This window comes from Rutilus rutilus (genome assembly GCF_951802725.1).
Source record: "Rutilus rutilus genome assembly, chromosome: 18".
NCBI classification, from domain to species: Eukaryota; Metazoa; Chordata; class Actinopteri; order Cypriniformes; family Leuciscidae; genus Rutilus; species Rutilus rutilus.
In genome coordinates, this window is record NC_140231.1 from 30,543,021 (window position 1) to 30,556,635 (window position 13,615).

The 13,615-nt window shown below is 39.9% G+C and overlaps 2 protein-coding genes across 2 annotated transcripts; one reads left to right on the forward strand and one right to left on the reverse strand.

Annotated features, from left to right (window-relative positions):
* Positions 1–1,896: 1,896 nt before the first annotated feature.
* atp5fa1 (ATP synthase F1 subunit alpha) lies at positions 1,897–6,822 on the reverse strand. The gene is made up of 11 exons (XM_084387158.1): positions 6,624–6,822; positions 5,863–5,938; positions 5,588–5,757; positions 4,788–4,961; positions 4,505–4,671; positions 4,120–4,420; positions 3,034–3,258; positions 2,849–2,956; positions 2,501–2,645; positions 2,266–2,416; positions 1,897–2,119 (listed from the first exon to the last, which is right to left on the reverse strand). The coding sequence occupies exons 1-11, from the start codon at positions 6,681–6,683 to the stop codon at positions 2,041–2,043; spliced, it is 1,656 nt and encodes a 551-aa protein (XP_084243284.1). The 5' UTR covers positions 6,684–6,822; the 3' UTR covers positions 1,897–2,040.
* A 546-nt stretch (positions 6,823–7,368) lies between these two features.
* Positions 7,369–13,608, forward strand: haus1 (HAUS augmin-like complex, subunit 1). The gene is made up of 9 exons (XM_084387416.1): positions 7,369–7,485; positions 7,951–8,125; positions 8,297–8,432; positions 10,379–10,513; positions 10,902–11,025; positions 11,132–11,197; positions 11,873–11,944; positions 12,222–12,269; positions 13,453–13,608. Exons 1-9 carry the CDS (start codon positions 7,465–7,467, stop codon positions 13,516–13,518), a joined length of 843 nt encoding a protein of 280 aa, XP_084243542.1. The 5' UTR covers positions 7,369–7,464; the 3' UTR covers positions 13,519–13,608.
* The last annotated feature ends 7 nt before the right edge of the window (positions 13,609–13,615 follow it).

Below are 13,615 nucleotides of genomic sequence, written 5' to 3' on the forward strand. Positions count from 1 at the left end.
TCTCGCCAATGTTAACTTACTCAATGCAAAGGCCATACTCTGTATTACAAATGGCTCATTTGTATCGCAGTTATCTGTTGTCTTTAATTTGAAACTATATTGTTATTGTGTGCATTTTGGAAGTGTAAATGTATTGATCAGACAGTTTTTTTTATTCTGTTTTTTCCACTTTAAAGGGATAGTTCACTTTGAAATGAATTTTTGATATGTTTTAGCTTACCTCAAGGGCATCCAAGATGTAGGTGTCTTTGTTTCCGCAGTAGTTTCAATTTTGATATTTTTAGGTCAAACCGTTCTTGTCTGTCAGTCATATAATGCAGGTCTATGGTCACTGTCTCAAAACACAAGCACAGAGTCCAAATTAAAACAATTCCCCACGTCCAAATGAAACAATTCCCCATCATAAGTACACATTGATGGCCTAAGACACGAAACGAGCGGTTTGTGTGAGAAAACGAACAGTATTTATATCGTTGTTATCTCTTGAAAACAGCACACGTCCAAATGATCTGACGGCGCGGGCGGGTATAGATATATACATAGATGTCGCCTTGGCTACGGTTTCGTTCCAATGAACTGCAGTAGCGAAGGCGACATCTAGTGTATACATCTATACCCGCCCGCGCCCTCAGATCATTTGGACGTGTGCTGTTTTCAAGAGATAACAACGATATATATACTGTTCGTTTTCTCACACAAACCGCTCGTTTCGTGTCTTAGGCCATCAATGTGTACTTACGATGGGGAATTGTTTTAATTTGGACTCTGTGCTTGTGTTTTGAGCCAGTGACCATCGACATGCATTATATGACTGACAGACAAGAACGGTTTGACCTAAAAATATCAAAATTGAAACTACTGCGGAAACAAAGACACCTACATCTTGGATGCCCTTGAGGTAAGCTAAAACATATCAAAAATTAATTTCAAAGTGAACTATCCCTTTAAGTGATCTGCACTTTACATCTTTAGAGGAGCAAGTCATGCTGCTAATCTACTCTTTTGCTTCTCTGAGGTTACCTTACTACAGGACTTCAGTGTTTTACAGCAAATGCACTTTGCCATCACTAGTGTCCTGAAGCACAGTCTCCACCTGGTGGTAAAGACATGAAACAAACACTAGTGAGAAGAGCTTTACTGGACTGTCTCTAGTGGCCGAATGTGTATAACTGACCTAAAATGACATTGAACTGAAGTGACCTCGACAGCTCATACTGCAACTAGAACCAGGTTTGAATACTAGGTTTATTTTATTAATAGTTTTGAAAACTGTTTACCAACCATTTCAATTTAACCAGGCAATGCTACCATCAGACAGAAGGGTCCAAGCTTTCAGCTCTCAAGTAAATTCAGAGACATGGGTGACAAACATTGCTATTTGAGGGAATAAAGGAGTCGAGTCCGCTCAACTTTACCTGAACAAGCAATGTGCATAATTACCTGCTGTCAGCAGGCGTGAAATCTCATCACTCAAGTTATCATTTTACAATAAGGCCCCATTATTTAAGCTTAGTTAACGCATTAATGAACACTACATTCAAGCATTTAATCTCTTAACAGTAGTAAAATACAATTATACATATGTACACATGTTCAAGTTCATTAAATCATTTAACAAAACTTTTGATTTTAATAATGTATTTGTAAATGTTGAATTTAACAAGTAAAAATGCTCGTCTCTTTCATTGTTAGTTCATGTTACCAAATGAACTTACTGAAGTTAATGTAAAGTGAAAGTGTTAAACTACCCTTTGTATTTCTAAATGGTAAGGTTAACAAACCAAAAGAAAACTCTGCATAACAGTACAGTTAATAAATGCATCTAAAATGCACTAGAACCACAGAATCATGAAAACTGATAATTTTAAACAAAAATCACACAAGCACAAACAAAGATGGAGTTGGGAACACTTTATTCTCTGTTAGGAGACTTCTGTACATTGAGGATCAAGTGCCACTTGAATTTCTTTAGGGTTTGTATAAATTTAAGCAGGAGCACTATGCAAACATTGACAAAACATTAGCGATACAGGAAACAATCTACTCGAAGCTTGAGAGGAAGGTGAGCACGATCTGCTTGAGTTTTGTGTCAGTGGCCTCTGAGATTTTACCTTCGGTCCTAAAACACAAATATAAGAGTATAAGCACCTTTATACTTTAAGCAAGTTACATTTATAGCGGTCATTTGGTTTTTAAAGTGATGTCTCAGGAACAAGCTGTTCCACTGACATTACAATGAATACTGAAGCGCTTATGAAACTTTACCTGATGGCTGCAAGCATATCCTGGTGCTGGCTGATAATATGCTGAAGGAAGGTTCTCTCAAATTTGGTGATCTTGCTAGGCTCCATTTTATCCAAGTATCCTCTCACACCAGCATAAATGACAGCCACCTGCTCCTCAATGGCCATTGGACCTTGAGACAAAACAGCACGGGGACATTACAAATAGATAGGGAGAACATGTCCTCCTATGCAGTAGGGGGCAGCAGTGTACTTACAGTACTGGCCCTGCTTGAGCAGCTCTGTGAGCCGCACGCCTCGGTTGAGCAGCTGCTGTGTGGTGGCATCCAGATCAGAACCGAACTGGGCGAAAGCGGCCACCTCACGGTACTGAGCCAACTCCAGCTTCATGGTACCAGCCACCTGGAGAACAAACAGCAGGTGTTTTATAACCCTCTTTTTACACAGAAACTAGGGCAGCACAATATTGAAAAAAAAAAAAAAAATTAAGCAATATATGGTGATCTAGAAGAAATGAAATTATATTGCAGCCCAATATATCGTGCAGCCCTACTAGAAACAAGCTTACAAATATCCATTGGGAGCCAAACTAGGACAGAACAAACCTGCTTCATGGCCTTTGTCTGGGCAGCAGAGCCGACACGGGACACGGACAGACCCACGTTGATAGCGGGACGGATGCCCTTGTAGAACAACTCAGTCTCCAAGAAAATCTGCATGAAAAGATTGAGTAGATCAGCGTGTGCATCAAGCCATTGAGTGTGCAGGATCTGCCTGTGCAATGGCTCACCTGTCCGTCGGTGATGGAGATGACATTGGTGGGAATGTAAGCGGACACGTCTCCGGCCTGGGTCTCGATAACGGGCAGGGCGGTGAGGGATCCACCACCGAAGTTGTCGTTCATCTTGGCCGCTCTCTCCAGCAGACGGGAGTGCAGGTAGAAGACGTCACCGGGGTAGGCCTCACGACCGGGGGGACGGCGCAGCAGCAGGGACATCTGACGGTAGGCAACAGCCTGAAAGAGCAACAAAGCTCACATTTCACAAACTCACAGATACACAAACTCCTGCAATACCATTAAACATACTACAACATTTGAGATGCACATTTCTAGGGCCTCAATTTAACAACTTTGTGCGCAACAGGACTGTTGTCCGATAGTTTACACTTTTAGCAAGTAAAAGGTCTTGTTCGTGGTTCACATTCACCTGCCTTTGCAATAAGTAAACAATAACTTCTATTAGTAATATACTTCAAGATGAACATTTACTGGACTGAAGAGACTTGATCAAAACAATGGTTTTAGAAAAATAAAAATAGTACTTTTGAGGAACATTTCATCTAATTCATTGATTTGCATTGCAAAACTAGAGCTTTCATCATAAAACAAACACTTAGATATCATCTTAAGACATTATTACTGGAAGATATTGAGTGACATCTGCTATACTGTTATAAAGATCTCGATTTACTTTACTAGCTATCGGAAGATAGTAGATTGTCCATTTAAATAACAGCAACTGCACCAAGTTGCAGGTTTTTGCTCAGTTTGGACCTCTGAATGAGTGTGAGCTCCATACATAAAAGCCTGATGTATATGATACTCAAAATCACTTGTATGAAAGACTGCAGCTCCATCTTTCTGGGTGCATCTTACAAAATAAGTCCTTAAAAGTTTGTCCTGAGAGATAATCTGTCTCATGACATTAAGAAAAAGGGTAGACCAAAAGCATGTTAAAACAAAATTCGCATTTTGGTGCTTCTTCACCCTTTAACAAACATGCATGGGTTAATCTAGTGTGGCCTAAACAACACCTTGCATACACAACTTGGTCATGTCTGGGTTTAAAGGAGTAAATGTGTCCCAAGCCGTCACCTGTTTGGAGAGATCGTCATAGATGATCAGAGCGTGTTTGCCGTTGTCTCGGAAGTATTCTCCCATGGAGCAGCCGGAGTAAGGAGCCAGGTACTGCAGGGGAGCGGCGTCAGACGCGGTGGCCGACACCACGATGGTGTATTTCATGGCATCAGTGTCTGTCAGCCTCTTCACCAGCTGGGCCACGGTGGATCTCTTCTGACCGATGGCCACGTAGATGCAGTACAGCTTCTTTTTCTCCTCAGTGCCTTCATTGAAGCGCTTCTGGTTGATGATGGTGTCGATGGCAATGGCGGTTTTGCTGGGGTAAATGAGTTTAAAAATGCATGATTTGAGCTAAAATGAAGCAAGTCCAAGCAAAAGTACATCAATCTCCTGCACTTACCCAGTCTGTCTGTCACCAATGATCAGCTCTCTCTGGCCACGGCCAATGGGCACCAGACTGTCCACGGCTTTGATGCCGGTCTGCATGGGCTCTCTCACAGAGATGCGAGGGATGATGCCAGGGGCCTTCAGACCCACACGCCTACGCTCATTAGAGCCCAAGGGACCCTTGGAGGAGAAACAAAAAGACAAATTGTTCAACTCTAAAGGAACAATTCCGACAACTGGCATCAGTATTAAAGAAAGGATCTACAACTATGCAAGTAACCAATAGTTGGTCAGACCTTGCCATCAATGGGGTTTCCCAGAGCGTCCACAACGCGGCCGAGCAGCTCCATTCCGACAGGAACGTCCACGATAGCTCCTGTTCTCTTGACAACGTCACCCTCCTTGATGAGCTTGTCGTTACCGAACACCACAACACCAACGTTATCAGGCTCCAAGTTCAGAGACATTCCCTAAGAGGAGAAGCGAAAGTGTCGATGTAAAAGCAGTTAACCCAGAACATTAGCGACCGGATTACATAAATATGTTAAAACTAAAACCCAGTTAATTTTGTTAAATTAAAATAAAACTGAAATTTGACAAGTTAAATATTTAAGATTTGATTCTAAAATGTAGGGGGAGAAAGAAGGCACATCTATATTTGACTGCTATGCATATACACACCAAAAAAACATACATCTCGAACTACAATAATGCACTCAAATAAGAGCTAATTTGTATGTACACTGCATTAAAGGGATAGTTCACCTAAAAATAAATTCAGTCATGATTTATTCACCCTCGAGTTGTTCCAAACGTGTATTCATTTCTTTCTGCTGAACACAAAAGATGATATTTTGAAGAATTGGTGATAGAAGTAAAATTACCCCATTGAAAAAAGAAACTATGGAAGTCAAGGAGGCCCATAAACAGTTTGGTTACCAAGATTCTTCAAAATATCTTGTTCAGCAGAAATAAACTCATACAGGTTTGGCACAACGTGAGTAAATGACCATTCACTTTTGGTTGAACTATCCCTTTAAGAATCTTGAAACATCTTGAAGCTCAGCCACGACCTCATGACCCCGGGCTCGCTCACCTTCAGCCCAGAGGAGAACTCCACCATCTCTTCAGCCTGCACGTTCCTCAGCCCGTACACACGAGCGATACCGTCACCGATGGACAGCACGCGGCCAGTCTCCTGCAGATCCGCACTAGTGTCGGCTCCAAGAATCTTCTCCTCCAGGATGCTGGACACCTCCGCTGTGCCTGAACAACAATGAGTGAATGAATGCAATAATACAAGAGCTTAATAAAACAACAAAAGCCACACCTAAATGTCCCAAGTACAACATGAAAAGAAACATTTAATACCTGTCTTCTGCAGCAACGGCCTGGCAGTGTGCAGGTTCTTCGCTCCGACACATGCAGCGGCAACATTCTTGGAAACCTGCAATTGCAAATATATTGGTTATAATCCTATAACAGTGTTAGTAATAGACACCAGAATCCGAGCATGTTGCTTGTGAGCCCTTGACCTTCATGCGCCATCAACAACCACGTCATTGAACTTAAATCTATTAACAGTGTAACAGCAGAATAACTATAAATACTAATTAAAGTGTGTATAACTTTGAATCTGCAAACATAAGAATGCGTTCAGTGATCGTAATGCAGCGCAAAGCACTATGACATCATACAAACGTAGGCTACGCCTAAATAAAAGGGTAAACGCAAGTGTAACAACAATGTTCATACATGGATGCATTAAACCATTACGCACTAAAATACTCCAAATTCAGTCATATAGATAAAACTACTGACAGCTGACCTGTCTCAAACCCAAGCAGCATTTCCTGACCTTCAATTGGGAATGTCATTCATTGGTAACCTCGCAAAACATGCAAACGTAACCATATTTAAGGTAAATATACGTTCAAAACACGCAGATTCAGTTCCCTAAAAGTACATTGCTGAAGTTAAAAACGCGAAACAAATAAAGCTTAATCAATCTTAGCATACGTAGGCCCTTCACACTGCAAGATGGCGACGCGCAGCCTCTCGCCATTAACCAGCGCTGACATTCACCGGCTCGGCGCTGCACAAGCGTTAAAACACCACAAAATTACACTTACGAATCCGGCCCGTCTGGGCAAGGAGCGGGCCAGAGCCGCCGCAACGCGAACGGAGAGCATGGTTATTGATAGGTTGTTTCGCGTGAGCTCGAGCGTGTGTCCTCTTGCAGCGGCCGGCTGATGCGCGAGGAGCTGAGTGAAGGAAATGGAGGTCGCGAGCACAGCTCATATACGAAAGGTCAGCAACAGACCCGGATGCAGTTCCTTGAGACGACCTGAGACATTTTTATTCATGTAGATTATAACATATAAAGTCAAGGCTATGTCTATTAAACTGTGTTTGTGTTGATAATATATTTTATTTATTTTTTTTACAATTGTGCATTTAGTAGTCGATTTTATCCAAAGCGAAAGAGGAACAATAGCTCATATTTAATTAACGATTTTTTTTCCCAAGTAAAAAATTCTGTCAAACATCTCTTCTTTTAGAACGATATACTTCTAAATAGGTAAATTATTTATGTCATTTCATTTAAAACTGCAAAAGGAAAATTGCAATTTTTTTTTATTCGTTGTATGAAAAATGATTTCTATGCTGTAGATTTATCTGTATGTTTTGAGAAAACAAATTACATAATTATATTTACAAAATCACGCTGAACTTATTTTTTAGGGATATGAAAATGTAAACGTTTTGAACATTTCAACACGATCTTCCCAATTGGGCAGTGCTGCAGCGTCCTAGAATCTCATTGGTCGGTTTTTCATTCGTGCAGCCAATGAGAAATGCGCATTGAGACCCCGGAACAAGAATAACAAATCCAGTGGCGGGAGCTTTACGTGTTGGGTTCGGAAGTTTGTAACTGAATCTGATTAGATGCGACACTAAATTAGTGAAAATATGTGCGAGAAAAGCAAAATCGTGAGTTAATGTCTTTGTAGAATTCACTAGAATGATATACACTAAACTAATAAAATGCACATATATTTAAATACGCTTTATCAAATGCGTGAATGTTCGCCGCAGTTCAGTTGTTCCTTGTAGTGTTTATCTGTACTGAATACACATACTAATCTTTTTTATATCACATGTGTTCACTATGGTTTAATACATATGTGTTTGATATGGTACGTCTTATACTGCACGTCCTTGTGTGGTCGATAAAAACAAAACAACAACAACAAAAAAAAAAAAATTGGCAATGCAATACCATGGTATCCTTTGAAAAACGATGTAACTACCATGGTCAGTTTATATAAAATCATTTAGAATCATGTTATATATCAAAGTACCAGTTATTACCAAGCTATGGCAATTCATGTTGATTCTTGATTCTCAAAGCTTTTGCATGTACCATTTACATTTGCATATACCATGTAATTGCAGGTGTCCCAGTGGCTCAGGAAGGTGTTCGGACAGCAGCCGGTACCGGATTTTGAGGTGAACACACGCACAGTGGAGCTTCTGTACGAGTTGGCGGAGAGCAGTGAGATGAGATGCAGAGAGGTTGAGCTTCTCATCGAGGACCACAAGCAGAAAACAGAAGAGTACTGCAGTGATGGTGAGACTCTAGCATAGTCACTTTGGAGAACACAGCCTGCCAAGTGCGTGCATACATGTTCTGTAAATGTACATTTTTAGTTTGTGGAATAAATGAATCATCATTTTGGAGACTTGTTTTCATGTTGAGCTGGGGCTGCTGGTCCATGACTTTCATTGTGGTCTATGGCAGGAGCCCATCTGCAGGAAGTGCTTCTCCAGGGAGTTGGACTTCAGTCTGGAGGACTTTCCAAACCCACAGTGGACCTGCTGTCGGTGCTGGAGGGCACCGCTGAAGTGCTTAAACTCAGAGACACATCACTTGGAAGGTAAAAAAAAAAACATGTTACGTCATAAATGCATCATATACATCTTTATACATAATTTAGACATGTTCCTATGGCAACATGCCTGGTGGTTTTGGAACAGCGTTACTGTAAAAAACCTCAAACATAAACAACCAGAGAAAATCAAGTGGTTGAAAATCATGTTGTTCAAGATCCTACCTGAACCTAATCTTAAAGTGCCCCTGTTATGCTTTTTCAAATATTACCTTTCATGCATTGTGTAATTAGCCTGGCTCCGCCCTCGTACGTACTTCCGCTCAATTTTCATTTTCCTTCAGTACTCGGTCTGGGTTAGCGGTATATTCGTGCGTTTTCTCCGGCCAAATTTTTACCGGTCCAATCAGCGAACTGAGGGAGTGGCTGAGAACGATGACGTTGAGGTCGTGCGCTAGTTTGAGTTGTAGGGTTACGTCACGACCAAACGTTAGCGATTGGTTACGGCAGATCCAGAGTGGCTCTGGGCAGATCCAATAGCTTTAAACTTCAACAGAGTACCCGCCTTCAAGGAAGTTAACGCTTGTCAATGGAGAGTGGCCAGACTCTCTGTACAAGTGAAATGTACAAGAGTCTGGTAGGACCAGGCTATTGTGTTATACGGCTGTTTGTGAATGTAAAAGGCTTTTAGGTTTTAAACATCAAAGCACACAACAACTCAAGTTATTGTCTCCTAAAAGAAAGAATAGATTCTGAACTGCTGAAACGATTCATCAGCAATTCAGTCTCACTTTCTGTTACATTCCTACTTAACAATGTAACACATTTGCATAATGCCAGTCTATGGTCTTCATTGGCTGCCCGTGCCGTGAACAACGTCTACTTTGACCCTCAAACACTGTAGTTGTAGCTGAGACTGGAAGAGTTTGGTTCATGTTGTCGACATGTTGAGAAGATGCTGTTTTCAATCCACTTTGATGCACTTCAAAAGATGAGGACTCAGGCTGGAATTTATACAGAAAACCCGACACTGTTACTGTTCGTATCACTGTGTATCAAGCGCTGAGGAAGATCCAGAGCTGCAATTCAGATGCGGTAATAGGCGTTTCGGTTTAAGCGGTAGACCAATCACAAAAGACTGGGCTGTCTGACCAATCAGAGCAGAGTAGACCAATCACAACAGACTGGGCCGTCTGACCAATCATAGCAGAGTAGACCAATCACAACAGACTGGGCCGTTTGACCAATCAGAGCAGAGTAGACCAATCACAACAGACTGGGCCGTTTGACCAATCAGAGCAGAGTAGACCAATCACAATAGACCAATACTAAATTGGGAACCTTTAAAATGACATAATAGAGGCACTTTCACCTGAAATCTGATTGTTTCAAACTTGGCAAAATCATATTAAGCCACGTCCCTATTAGCCTGACTACGTCAGACTTCGTACTTCCGCTCAATTTCAGTTCGCTTCTGTACTCAGTCTGAGATAGCGACCTATCTCCCAGTTTTCCTCCGGCTTCAAAACAGCCGGCCAATCAACGAACAGAGGACGGGCTGAGAGCCGTGACGTAGACGCCGATTGTACCGTGGATGCGTAGATTTACTTCACATAATCTGCAAAAGTCGTTCACAGCCATGTTCACTCCGGTATTTCGCTCGATGGTTTTGTTTTCGCATCATACATGTGTTTACAGTGGAAGTTAGATGCGGCTGAGCCTGCGCATAACACACGTCATAACCAAACGTTATGTGATTGGCTTACGGGTAGCCAATGATTTTAAACTTCAGACAAGCGCCCATCCCCCCCCCCCCCCCCCCCCCCCCCCCGCGAGAAAAAAAACGCTTTTCAATTATGCCCTTCCAGACTCTGTCTACGAAGCAAAGCGAAGTAGCAGAGTTTGGTATTACCAGGCTACGTCCCTATGTGCATGATAACTGATTTAAACTATGTCTGTATTTTGTGGTTGATTTCACACTCTTGTGTCTCCAGCTACATGCCAGCAATCAATAAACTGACCAATGACGTGCTGGAGGCAGAGAAAACGGACCGGAAGCTGCAGCGGGAACTTTCTGCTGTCAGGAAGAAAATGACGGCCTCGGTTGTCATTCGGAAAAAACATCAGGAGTAAGAAAACACGAGAGATAATCAATGCATTTTACTTTGCTGTTCTTTGTTTGTTAATTGTGCAAAATTGTATTGATTTTGTTTGAAAGTTTTTTAATCTGTCATGATTTTTACTGCTACTGTATTCAGCCTTCTTAAGTCCTCTTACTGATCATAATAAGAACAACTGCACAAATGTATCTAAAACAGGGACTTTTGATCTTTTAGATCGGACCCCCAAATATGATCATCCTCATGTGAGGAACCCCCATCCTAAACTTTAAGAGCCATCTATCGTTTATAAAAGAAATTCTCTATTCTTTCCATGGACCCCCGTCACATGCAGCTGTAATTATTGTTGGAAACCCCTGATCTACAACTGACGTCTGTGTGTAAAACTGTTTTTCAGTGACTTGATGAAGATCACACATGTACAGCAGGTGGAAGCAGCGACAGTGGAGGAGAGGCTTCTTAACATGGACTTCATGAAGAATAAATCCAGAGATCTCACTTGCAGGAATAAGATTGCACAGGTTTGTGTATCCTTTTGTATTTTAAAACTGTATCCGGGCATCACTTTATACGGTTTTATGTCTGTCATGCAGCCTTATTCAGACAGAATCTGTGTGTTTGTGACAGGAAAAGCTGGACTCGCGGCAGATGGAAGATTCTTTTACCCATCAGGCCATCCTGCAGTTATCAGAGGTAAACTACAGACAGATCAACAAAGATGTTTTAATAACATGTAATTCTGATGTGATATGAATGCAGAATTTGTAAAAAGGCCCTTTTACAAAGTCTTGATCTTGTTTTTGGGCTCTAACGGCGTAACTCGCTGCTTCACTACCATAGTATAATGCATCCATGATGAAATCAACGATTTCCCGAAATCGTATTGTCGCAAATTTGTCATGCAACCACGTTGGTTAATGATGTCACGCAGGTGGTGAAGTAACAACTTCTTTTAATGAATCTGTTTGAGATCGAATTAATGCTAGATGTTTTGCTATTAATTACAGACATGCATGCCATCTGAGGACTCAGTTATTTTGCTTTATTTCCAGATTCAATCATAGGCTCGTTCTTGAATACTAGAGCTCATTCGCTCTTTTTGAAAACAACACTTTAAATCTCTTGACAAACTAAAAGATGTAAATGAAATTTGTACGTATTCTAAATAAAAGATCCAGATTGTACTAAACATCAGCTTGCTTATTTGGCTCAAGATAAGGATTTATTGAGTCCACGTGTCCGCTTTTTCAGGCTCAAACAGCAACATTACACACTAAAGAACATGAACGAGAATATGTCCTCTTGAAACAAAACTCATCTTACAAGGTGGTATAAAAGTTGTTTACTCTGATATTTTTCTATACTTAGAAAATCGCTTCGCTGAAAGAAGAAACACTACCTTTGAAGAAGAAACTCGAGCCGTATAGTGATTTGAGCCCTGTAAGTATATTTATATCAAGATTTTCCTTATTGAACATGGGAACCATCATGGCAGTGAGTTTTGCATGAACAAGCACCAAGTGGTTTTGTTGTTTAATGTGTGGGGGTAGGTAATAAATATATATTTTTTTGTCATGCACGGTATATAGGACACATTTTAATGAAGTAATCATGTCCACATCCATATAAATCATTTCTAATTGTTTTAAAATTCTAATAATTTGATCCTTTATCCATTTTCTCAGTTTTTATTACTGTTGTACTTTTTTTTTTCCAGAGTCCAGCTCTTGCACGGGTGAAAATCGAGGAAGCTAAACGAGAGCTGGTAATGTTTAATTCACAATTTTATTTATATTATCATTTTATATATATATATGGTCAAAGGTTTGGAAACATTACTGCTTTGAATTTTTTTTAAAGAAGTCTCTTATGGTCATCAAGCCTGCATTTATTTGATCAAAAATACAGAAAAAAAACTACAATATTGAATTATTACAATTTAAAATAATGGTTTTCTATTTTAATAAACTTTAAAATGTAATTTATTCCTGTGATCAAAGCTGTATTTTCAGCATCATTACTCCAGTCTTCAGTGTCACATGATCCTTCAGAAATCATTATGATATGCTGATTTATTATCAGATAAATGATATATTTCTGGATTCTTTGATGAATAAAAAGTTAAATAAAGAACAGCATTTATTTAAAATAAAAAACTTTTGTAACAATATACACTTCCGATCAAAAGTTTGGGGTCAGTCCATTTTTTTCTGTCTTTTTTTTTTTGAAGAAGAAGAAATTAATACTTTTATTCAGCAACAATGTGTTAAATCGATAAAGTCATAGTAAATATTTACATTGTTAAAAAAGATTTCTATTTTGAATAAATGCTGTTCTTTTTTACTTTTTATTCATCAATGAATCCTGAAAAAAAGTATCACAGGTTAAAAAAATAATAATTAAGCAGCACAACTGTTTCTAACATTGATGAATCATCATATTAGAATGATTTCTTAAGGATCATGTGACACTGAAGAGTTATGAAGAGTTATGATGCTGAAAATGTTGCTTTTATCACAGTTTGGCACCAGTAATAGTAATGTTTCCAAACTTTTGACTGGAGAATGTTTTTATATATATATGTGTGTGTGTGTGTGTGTTTGTTCATGTTTTTCTATCCCGGTGGGGACTTCAACCTGAATGCTCACAGACTCATGGGGACTCGTGTAACAGTGGGGACCTAAATTGAGGTCCCCATGGGTACACAAGCTTATAAATCATACAAAATTCGTTTTTTTGGGGAAATGTAAAAATGCAGAAAGTTTTCTGTAATGGGAAGGTTTAGGGGTAGGGTTAGTGTAAGGAGACAGAATATACAGTTTGTACAGTATAAAAATCCCCACAAAGATAGTAAACCAGACGTGTGTGTGTGTGTGTGTGTATAATTTATTTGTTAATTCTTTTTGTAGGGGAAATGGTAACTTGAGTAACATTATTTTTATCCAAAGGCTGCCTTGGATGCCCAGCTGGAGCAGAAAGTGGACTTCATGAACACTTTATCTTTAAAGCTATAAAGTATCTAATAAAACATTAAACGTGTCAATAAATGTAATAAATCTGACTTCCAACTTGTGGTGTTTGTAATAAACGCAATTCCTCTCCGCATCTCAT